At 40.5% G+C, this 11377-nt stretch overlaps 1 protein-coding gene across 1 annotated transcript; it reads left to right on the plus strand.

The window, feature by feature from the left end:
• The first annotated feature begins 263 nt into the window (after nucleotides 1-263).
• Nucleotides 264-9840, plus strand: Fam216b (family with sequence similarity 216 member B). Its single transcript, XM_004650765.2, is given in 5 exon segments — nucleotides 264-311; nucleotides 2575-2688; nucleotides 6524-6644; nucleotides 9032-9124; nucleotides 9127-9840. Coding segments are annotated over 4 exon segments (438 nt in total). The 5' UTR covers nucleotides 264-311; nucleotides 2575-2589; the 3' UTR covers nucleotides 9252-9840.
• Nucleotides 9841-11377: the final 1537 nt, after the last annotated feature.

Consider the following 11377-nt stretch of genomic DNA (forward strand, 5'->3'; position numbering starts at 1 on the left):
CATTCTTGGCCAGAAATGTGAAGGTGAGTACAGCAGCATCTGTCTCCATAAACTTTCCTTTCCCACATTTACATATAATAATGCAGATATGTTAGATTTAGAAGGGTATCCTTGGAAGAAAACTAAACTGTGAAGTTGAATGCCATGCAGAATGAAGAAAGGCATGCAGCCAAGTTACCCTAGCTCTTTGTTTGGTCACATGATGTTGCTTGGATATATTAATTTATCAACACACTGAATTTCCACCATTGTTACACACAAACTCCAATGAGTGCACATGCCAGCTTTTAAAGGGGTAACTGAAACACAAGGTAAGTTCTATTTAAGGCATCTATCTTTTTGTTTCAGATTTAAGCTACTTGGTTGATTGTTTTCTCCCTGAATTCCCCAGACATTTCAGTCAAACTTTATCATGTATAGACCACTTGAATAGTAAGATGGATTTCTTCTGAAATAGCCCAGAAAAAGTATACATGAACTGCCACCACAAGAAAGATCATCATTCATTTCCCTATGCTATTTGAAAACAGTAAAAATCTGTCTAGTTTTGAAGAATATTTATTCTCTGCTCCACAGATCTGGAAAATAGGAGGAGGGATATTGAAACTTTTTGTGTGCAGCAAAGAGTGTAGGTTTTAGTCAGAGAGAACACTGAAAAAATATGTCCCGATTGGTACAGTTTCTGAGGTGCCTATTAAAGAAAAGCAGTATTAAATACAATATTTGTATTTTAATTTATAAACTTATATTATGGAAACAACACACGAGTAGATTCTGACACATAAATTTCATTTGTGAAAGCTGTCAATGATAGACCTGTGAACTCCGAACCCATCACAAACTTTGCATATGTTGAAATGTTTTGTGCATGTCTATGAGGTGCTCCTGTTGCATGCATGCACGAGCATCTGCTAAGGGAAGGTGGAAGGGAGGAAAAACTGGCATAAAGTGATAGCATCTTTATTCATGATTTTGCAAATCAAACAGTCAATAAAAAAAGGCACTGTAACTACCATCAAGACAAAGAAGAGAGGCTAACAAGGGAGGAAACATGAGTCTATTGGTTCTGAAGGCCATGAGAGCCCATTACAGTTTCTGTTCTCCACTTAACCAGTTGTACAGGTATTGGTGATAGTGATATGTTGGACTGGTTGCTGTATTTGTTGTGCTAAATTCTTACCTTCTATCATTCTGCAGTTTGTACTGATAACAAGGGGAAAGGAATGAGCAGAGGAGAAATGCTCAGGGACTTAAGTTCTCTTGGCAACCAGATTCCAATGTGTTTATTCTTCCCAGAACATTAATTTTTATTATTATATAATCATTTCACTCTAATCCTTGAATCACCTAGAAAGGAGATATCATTATAGTAGAATCAAATCTGTCATGCTGTATCATCATCAGGCAAGGAGAAAGAAACATGACTAAATATCATAGCTTATTTTATATCACAAGGCTACAAAATCACAGCTATAAATGTGAAAAATATTGAAACTGATATACAGATATACTTTATATCTACTAAATGATGTTTTTTGTTGTTGTTTGTTTGTTTTTGTTTTCAAGGTAGGGTCTCACACTAGCTCAGGCTGACCTGGAATTCACTATGTAGTCTCAGGGTAGCCTTGAACTCATGGTGATCCTTCTCTCTCTGCCTTCCCAGTGCTGGGATTAAAAGTGTGTGCCACCATGCCTGGCTAAATGATGCATTTTAAGGAATAATTTAATGACCTGGAAAAGTTTGTCACTGATACATATTGTGATCACCTTGTTTGAAAATCAGATAAAATGTACACGCACACACACAAAAATAAATAGAAAACGAGTTAAGGGTTAATATATTTTTTTTCTCCAATTTTTAATGTTTAGCCAATTTTCTTCAAAGAAATGTGCATTGCACTGAGAACCAGATAAGATAATAACACATTGAAATAATGAAGAACTAACTGCTGGAGCACGGTGTGGCTCTTCAAGTCACTTGTTCCAGACCTTGTAAAGCAGAAAGCAAGGGTTTCTATTGCAGTCAGCTTCACATTGCTGGTAGAAATCACTCTAACAAAAGCAGCTTGTGGGGGGGAAAACAAGAGGTTTATTTTGGCTCATAGGCTCAAGGGGGAAGCTCCATGATGGCAGGGAAAACGATGGCATGAACAGAGGGAGGACATCAGCCCCTGGCCAACATAAAGTGGGTAATAGAAACAGAAGATGTGCTACACACTGGCAAGCGGAAACTAGCTCTCACGCCCACAAGCCACCCCAACAATATCCAGGAGGCTTTAATTCCCAATTGCCATCAACTGGGAACCTAGCATTCAGAAAACCTAAGTTTATGGGGAACACCTGAATTAAACCACCAGAGTTTCCTTTCTGGAAAGGAAAATATACAGCACTGAGTTTAATGTTGAGGCCTGATTTCTTGGAAATGTGAGAGAGTGTTTCTATTATTGGGAAAAAATTCTTTTTTTTTTTTTTTTTTTTTTTTTTTTTGCCTATCTATTGGTTTACTTATCTTAGGTCCATCCTTGATATCAGTTGAACAAATTGGAAATGAATACTGGATTTGTTTTTCAACAGGGTACACAATAAAGAATGGGAGGAAACTGGAAAAGGCAAAGAAAACTCCAGAATGGTCCACAACTTCCTTGTATTCGAGTACCTTCCTCTGTTTCTGACAGTGCATTACTGAAGGTAGGAGACATTACTCAAAGATGGAGGGGCTTGTCTTTTTTGTTCTGCAGATTCAGGGCTTTTCCTAATGTTTTTGTACGAACAGACAGGATGTTTGACCCACGGTAAGTATGTTGCAGGTGTTCAGGAGTGGATGAGTGAGCCTTAACATAGCCTAATACAATCTCTGGATAGCAGGAGCTTCTGGAAAACCACCACCTTTCATGGCTGACCTAACCACCAGTGACAGGAAATGTACTAATTTGTAACACTATGGCTTTCTGTTTGAGTTGTCAGCTCCTTTCAATCCAAGTTATTTATAGTCATTTATATAAATGAATGTACATTGTAACAAGGAAAGATGAAGGATAAACACATGCCAGATAGGAAGATCGCCATGAGTTCAAGACCAGCCTGAGACTGCATGGTGAATTCCAGGTCAGCCTGGACTAGAGTGAGACACTACCTCTAAAACACACACACACACACACACACACACACACACACACACACACACTCTACGATATAATGTTGAAATGTTTTCATAAGACAATTAAAATTTTACTGTAATGTGTTCTAAACTTAATCAAACTTGAAAAAGTTAATAAATTACATGAAAAAAATTTTAAAAGAATATCAGAAATGTTACTTGACACTTCTCATTTAGGACTTTTAGACTTTTACATAGGAAAAGAAAGCATTTTCTTTCTTTATAAATTAAAATATAACTTTCATAACTTTTATTGGCTGTCATGAAGATTCTTAGGGTGCTTTGTAACTATGTTATTGAAATTGGCTTATAATTTCATATTATCTAGTTCTCAATCATTTGAAAGGTTTAATTAGTTATTCAGGAATGGAATCCATTCTGTTCTTTAAATATATTCTCATTTAACATACACATTTCTGAAACTCTGTCTTGCATTGTGACACAGTTGATATACCTATTTTTACTCTGGATTTACTTTCAACATCAAATTTAAAGTCTCTAGGCATAAATAAAAAAAAAAAAAAAAACTGCCTCAGGGATTTCAGGTTTCTGTCCCTGACAAAATTTATGTTAGGTAAATGTCACCTCAGCCTACTGTTTTTTGTGGTTGATATTCTGGTGCAGGGTTTCATGTAGCCTATAATGGCCTTAACCTTTATGTAGCCAGGAATAACCTTGAAGCTCTGATACTTCGGTGCTTGCCTCAAAACTGCAGGGATTACAAGTGTGATGTTGTGGTGGTTTGATTCAGGTGTCCCCCATATACCTAGTTGCTCTGACTGCTAGGTTCCCAGCTGATGGAGATTTGGGAATTAATGTCTCCTGGAGGCAGTGTATTGTTGGAGATGGGTGTATGGGTATTATAGCCAGTTTCTCCTTGTCACTGCTCTTGGCACAGTCTCCTGTTCCTGTTGTCCACCTTATGTGGGCCAGGGGGTGATATCCACTCTCTGCTTATGCCATTGTTTTCCCCTGCCATCGTGGAGCTTCCCCTTGAGACTGTAAGCCAAAATAAACCTCTTTTTCCCTACAAGCTGCTCTTATGGTTGGGTGATTTCTATCAGAAATGGGAACATGACTGCAATGGATGTCATGCCCAGTTTATATATAATACCTTAAGTTTACTTTTTACATGATTTTCGTAGTTTAAAAAATTCTATCAATGCTTGGAATTTTGTTTACTTAGGACAGTTTATTTGCATTAAAATTTTCTAGAATGTTGATGCCACTCTCTTAGTTTCCCCGTTTAAAAATACAATTTATTTGTGTGTGTTTGTGTTTTATATGGATGTGCCAGGGTCTCTTGCCATTGTTTAAGAAATGCCAGATGCTTGTGCTATTTTTTGCATCTGGGTTTATATGGGTGGCTGGGGAATTGAACTCGGGCCAGAAGGCTTTGCAAGCAAGCACCTTTAACTGCTGAGCCATCTCCCCAGTCCCCTAGTTTCCTCATTTTAGAAGAAGCACTATAAATTCTTCATCTCCTAGTATTATTAGAACTTATGAGATGATGCATACAAAATGTTTAGCATAGCATATAGTAAGCACGTTAGACATATTAGGTTTACAGTAGTAACTGAAGTCCTACCAATTTTTGTTCCTATCTAATACAAAAGGTGGCCTTCTGAATGATTTCCCTACTGATGGTCTAGCTTTCCTCCAGTCCACTGTTCACAGAAAAGCTGACTGAAGTGATCTTTTCCAAGAGAAAACATGGCCAGTTTAAAATGCCACATTCTGGGCTGACCGTTTTTTTGCCAACAGAATAGGAAGCTGCCTTGTGCACTGCAGGATGCTAAGCAGCACCCCTAGAGAGCGCGCCCTGAATGCTAGTAGCCCTCCACTCCTTTACACAGCAACTGGAAAGATCAGCTCTCCATTCAGTGGTTTAGCCACTGGTAAGTTACCAAACTCTAGCAACCAACCAACCCACACTCACCTATGTAACCTGAATCTAACACGGTGGGTCACACACTAAGAAAGACACTGGAAGTAAGAATGGGATTAATTGGGAAGATTACTTACAGCAAAAAGACAGAATAAGTTAAGGTAATGGAGGTGAATATGATCAAAATGCATTATATACATGCATGAAATTGTCAGAAACCTTAAAACATCTTTTCAAAATGATTTGAAGGTCAGGATCATACCTGCCAAGAATTGTTGCCTTAGATTAGAATTTTGAGTCTTCATGTAAAAGTTAATCTTCAAATTCAACATAGCATAAAAGGTTTCCATCTTCCTCTCCATAATTCTGCAGCTTTTTAAAATCAGAGTCTATGCTCCCTTCAAACTAAGATCCCACTGCATATCCAGACATTTCATGCTCCCTTGAAAGGAAGAATATATACATTTTTTCTTTCTGGTTTTAACTGACATTCCAGTAGATGTCAAGTTTTAACACATGCATGTGAGAATTACGTGCTGAGTGTGTAAAGCAGATTGCTTGTCCAGCCCCAGAGTTTCTGATTCTGCTAGTCAGGGCCCAAGAATTTGCTCTACTTTGATTTTTCATTGTGGTGCTGGGAATTGACCCAGGCCCTGCCTCACAAATGCCAGGCTTGCTCTACTATTGAACTACATTCCCAGCCCTAAAATCTGCTTTTCTCACACATACCTGGATGTTTCCCATTCTCTTTGTGAAGCTGTGTTCTAAACCCTCAGGGGTTTCTTCTTATCTTTAAGACTCCAATACAGAGTGCTTATCTAGCATGCACAAAGCCCAGGTCTTGATCTCCAGCATTACTTAAAGTGAATGTGGTGGTATATGTTTGGAGGTAGGAGCATCAGAAGTTCAAGGTCACCTTCATCTGCATAGAAGCAAAGAGAAGGATCTCAATGTGATCATCTCATTTAGAAAGTCTGAAGTCTGCCTTAACTGCTATAGTTTGTTATATTTTCTTTTGCATTGCTCTGCCCCTCTTTCCTTTTCTCTTCTTTTTTTCTTTTGTTCTTTTTATTACCTTCCTTCCTCCCTTCTCTCCTCTTTCTTTTCTATTTTTCTTTTGGATATGAGGTCTCATTATGTAACCTGTAATTTCATTATGTAACCTTGTATAGATTCTTACTACCTACTTACTTCAATAAGGATCAATGAAATTCCAAAATCTTGGAACTCCTTAGAAGTCATTCAGCTCAGTACTATTACATAATTTTTCTTGCCCATTTTCATCATCATACAGAGTAGAGGCAGGTTGTCTAAGTACACTAGAGGGCAGGGGGGGCATCTCTCTGGTTGTTCTACTCCACTGTACATCAGGATGTGTGTGTACCACATCAACAGAGGATCTTATCTCAGCATTTTTGACTGTACCACACCTTTAGTTGTATAAGACTTTATCAAAATCAATTGCTCTGTTTTGGCAGGACCTAAACCGAGGGCAGCGGCGCTATTTCTACAGCATCATGAAGATTTATGACTCCAAACCCCAGTGGGAGGCCCTAAAGTCCCGCTACATTAATAGCCTTGGGCACCAGCAGCACCTGGGTGAGTTTAACCTGAACCTAAACCAGGATGCCACTAAGGGCCTCATGGTCTGCAGCTGAAAGTCACATCTCCAGATAAATGATTCAGGTAGACTTGTGATGGGGCTTTGGGGTTCAGGGAAAGTCCTTGAACTCTAAACCCTGGGTGTTTATCTGATTTTAACAGAGAATTGAAATAAAGAGACTGAGAAGGATAGTTTATAAGTTATTACATTTTTTAAGGGGAGAGATGAAGGGTCTGCAAGCCTAGGAATGAGGCTAAATATACCTATGTGGTCTGAGAGTACATGGAGGAGTTGAGCATGGGTCTGGGGAAGAAAACATGAAAGGGATTTTTCTAAAAAGGCCATAGGAGTAATAGAAAAACAATATCCTTTCCCACTCTCCTAGCCAGGCTGCTAGAGTGGGAAGGATGTGATCTCAGGAGTGGAGAAATGAACAGCCAAGAAGCCAGGAAAAGAGAATGTGCCCCCCAGTAAATCTCTATTTATTGGGCTCATGGGGCTGTCTCTAGAGAGGGTGGCACACCTGGATACAGCCTGAGAGCCAATTGGCCTGGTCTCAGGAAGGAGTCCACATACCTGGGTAAGGGGCAAGAGAGGGGCGGTACTGATGGGATGAGACTGCAGCAGATGCCGAATTCCATCCAGTTCTCCTGCTGCTTCAGGCTGCTCTTTTGAGCCTTCACCTAGCTGGCTGCCTAATAGAGCTCTAACTAGTTCCCTCTCAGAATGGCCTCTGCCAGCCTATTTTTATCCGTACGGTTTGTTAGTCAAGTTTAAAACTGATTATCCCTGACAACAGAGAGCAAAGCTTTATGGGTAAAATAGAGTTTAAAGAAATTCAAGTATATAGTCTTATAAAATGTTAACAACTTTCTGAGATTTACTGGTAAGTCCACAACATTGGCCTTAGAAAGCCAGCAGAGGCTCTCTTCCTGTTTGTACAAACTCAGAGGCCTAGTTATTCATAATAAAAACAGTCGCACGGTTGGAACATTTGGCATATTCCCTACATCATGCTAAGAGCTTTCCATCGAGTCTCATTTTCTTCCCATTTTATAGTTAGTTGTGGAAAACAGAAGCTCAGGCAGGTTATATAACTGGTTGAAGACCACACAGCCAGTCCACATTAATGAGGACTTCAGTCCAAAGCTGGGTCCTCCAAAGAACACGGCCCCACTCCACCCCAGGCTCTGCTCTCCCTCCTGTTGTACTAGTTCCTTCAGTGTCTATGAAGCACAGAGGAAACCATGGTTATGAAAGACTGAACACACCATAAAACCAACTTACTGGAAGGCATTGTTGTTAGTCCCTTTTCTTACAGGAAATATGCCTACCTACCAGTTCCTATTATATCCTCCTTCCAACTCTGACAGAATATTGAATAATTTAATTAACTTGACTCAGGTCATCCAGGTAGTAAATGAAGGAACTTGGATTTGCTTGATACTAATGATTATCTGAAATGTTGCAGAAGCATCATCTGGAAGCTTGTTTTCAGAACAAAATTGCATAGACACCAATAAATCTAGATGTAGAGGAATTCAGTATCTCTTGTATATAAAATCCACCTGCCATCTTATTAAAATGCAGATGTCCAGGCCTAACCCTCAGTCTATGATTCAGAAGATATAGTCAGAAATATGAATTCTAATGGGCAATTTTTTTAAAAAAGCACACGGATCTAGCCAGATGATTCTGTAGCTACTTTGTAGATTGTACTGTGAGGAATAGAGGTTAAATCATATGTATTCTGTTGGGGACTGACAAAAGTCTCAATGTGAAAGGTAAGTTACTCATGTGGAAATTTTTCATGTCTCCAGTCCCTATCTAACTGCCCTGAGGTGCTAGTCCATGACTAAAGATCCACTAACTTGATATATTAGTTAAACATAAACATACAGAGCAGTTGACAGAAACAACTTCAGGGAGGAAGGATTTATTCTAGCTCACCATTTCAGAGAGGTCAGTCCATCAAGACAAGGAGAGAGTGGCAGAGCAAAGTAACTCACGTCATGGTGGCCAGGAAGCAGGGAGAGGAGATCATAGATGCTCAGCTATCTTTGTAATCTGCCCCTTTCCATTTTGTCCAGTTCCCAGCCCAGAGGTAGTGCCACCCACATTCAGTTACTCCTCTTTAATCCAAGTGTGTCTCAACAATCACTAGGTGATTTCTAAAGCCAGTTAAGTTGATATTGAAGAACCATGACATTTGTTGAATGAGAGATACAAAAGAAGCAAAGCACATTTCCTGTCTTCCAAGATAGTATAATTGGGGCATGCTAATAGTAAAAGTAGAACTGTTGTATATTTATGCAACTATGTGAAGTTTTGTTTGTCTTGGAAAAGTGTTGACTTTGAGATTTCTCTCATTTCCTTCCTCCAGGTTACATCACTCAGCAGGAAGTCTTGTCCTGTGCTGCTCTACTTAGAGATTCAACCAAGTTAGCCTCCGCCAAGGTAGCTCCTCCAAGGTCCATTCCCCAGAAGTCTTCAGCCACAAGAAGGAAACGTCTGCCAGCAAGTCCAGAGTCTTCAGCTCCAGCAAGGGCCCGCCGCACAGTGTGCTGAGCAGCAGAACAGAGACTGCACCATCTGTGAAATAGGCTGTTGTGTGTGTATTTCTGGTGTCCAGTGGGTGCTTAGTGTACATGTGGTCAATGACAATAAATCAAAGCGTGAACTTCTCACACAAATGCTGACCCACATACAAGATGAAAGGGTTATAAGTTGTACAACACAGAGTAGGCAAGATTTCCACATACGATCTTGTAGAATAAAGTGACTTTCAAAGTTTTCTAAATGAAACTTCTAAGGTACTCAACCCTCCCACAGAAACCACAGTAACAGTGGAAGGGCCTCTATTCTTGGGTGACCATGTTGCGCATACTGAAAATACATGAAATAGCACAGTGCTTACAGGAATCATGGTGGGGAACGGCGGGGCCCTAGTATCAGCAACAACTGGCACATGTCCCTTTCTTCTCTTTTCTTCTTCACCAAGCAATAATATTCATCTTGGTCCCACTGCTCCTGGTTCTAGTCTGACTTAATAACTGTGTCATTTTCAGACTTGCATTTACCTGCCTGCCACTGCCAGGCTGATTCTGCACAGCTATAACTGGCCTTGACACAGCTGCCTCTGGCAGCAACAAACACCAGAACAGGAAAAGGCCCTTCAACACTGATCTACTGAAGGAGGATAGGCAAAAGCCAGCTTTCATATCTATATCTCTCTATATATCTATATCTATAATCATTATTATTTGAGAAAGAGAGAGAAAGAGGCAGATAGAGGGGGAGATAGAGAAAGGATGGGAGTGAAGGGTCATAACAGGGTTTCTAGCCACTGCAAACAAACTCCAGACACATGCACCCTTGTGCATCTGGCTTATATGGGTACTGGGGAAATGAACCTGGGTCCTTTGGCTTTGCAGGCAAGGTCCTCAACCACTAAGCCATCTCTCCAGCCCAAGCTAGCTTGTTTTTTTTAAAAGAACCATGAGATACCTACCACCCAACATGCCACCTCACCTTGATATAAGAACAAAACTCTTGGCAAAAATGGAACTTGTGGGCTGGGGAGATGGCTTAGTGGTTAAGTGCTTGCCTGTGAAGCCTAAGGACCCTGGTTCAAGGCTCAATTCCCCAGGACCGATGTTAGCCAGATGCACAAGGGGGCGCATGCGTCTGGAGTTCGTTTGCAGTAGCTGGATGTCCTGGCGCACCCAATCTCTGTCTCTGTCTGCCTCTTTCTCGCTCTGTCTGTTGCTCTCAAATGACTAAATAAACAAACAAAAGCAAAAAAAAAAAAAAAAAAAGGAACTTGTGTCTGATTGAGGCTGACCTATAGCATCCTCTGCTGCACACAGTGCTACCTGGGTGGGGCTGACCCAAATGGGCTGACCCTTAGGTTCATCCTCCAAATTTACTAGCTGTGGTGGTTTGATTCAGCTGTCCCCCATAAACTTAGGTGCTCTAAATGCTAGGTTCCCAGCTGATGGAGATTTATGAATTAATGCCTCCTGGAACAGGTTTATGGGTGTTATAGCCAGTTTCCCCATGCCAGTGTTTGGCACACTCTCTTGTTGCTATTGTCCACCTTGTGTTGGCTAGGGGGTGATGTCCACCCTCTGCTCATGCCATCATTTTCCCTTGCCATCATGGAGCTTCCCTGCAAGACTGTAAACAAAAATCAACCCTTTTTTTCCCCAAAGCTGCTCTTGGTTGGTGATTTATGCCAGCAATGCAAAACTTACTGCAACACCAGCAGATCAGGTCTTCCCCTTACATACCTGAGTCTGATGCTATAAAGACTGCAGCCTTCCAGGCCCACCTTCTCTTCCCTTCTCTTCTGGCATGACCCTGGGTGCATGTGGGTCTCTCCCACTCTTACCCAGTGCTACTTGGAGACAATAGTAACCCCACAAAGTCATTGTTTTTTGATCTAAACTTTTCTGTTTATCTCTGCTTTATAGTTTGAGGTAACTTTTCACTTTGATTACATACAGGATTTTCCTCTGGTCTCCAAATCAACCACATGGGTGCTCTCACTAACTCTAGACTTGCTACCTGTGTACTTACCCTAAATTTGGGGTAACCATAAGCATGACCCTCTTCCTCATTCATTTCTCCTCTGAATTTCTTGGTCTCTGCTTTGATATTTTCCCTCTTCAGGAAAGCACATGGTAGATATCATGTGTGTTCTTTCTGAGTCTCTCTACATATACAT

Source organism: Jaculus jaculus, chromosome 3 (genome assembly GCF_020740685.1).
Source record: "Jaculus jaculus isolate mJacJac1 chromosome 3, mJacJac1.mat.Y.cur, whole genome shotgun sequence".
Lineage (NCBI taxonomy): Eukaryota > Metazoa > Chordata > Mammalia > Rodentia > Dipodidae > Jaculus > Jaculus jaculus.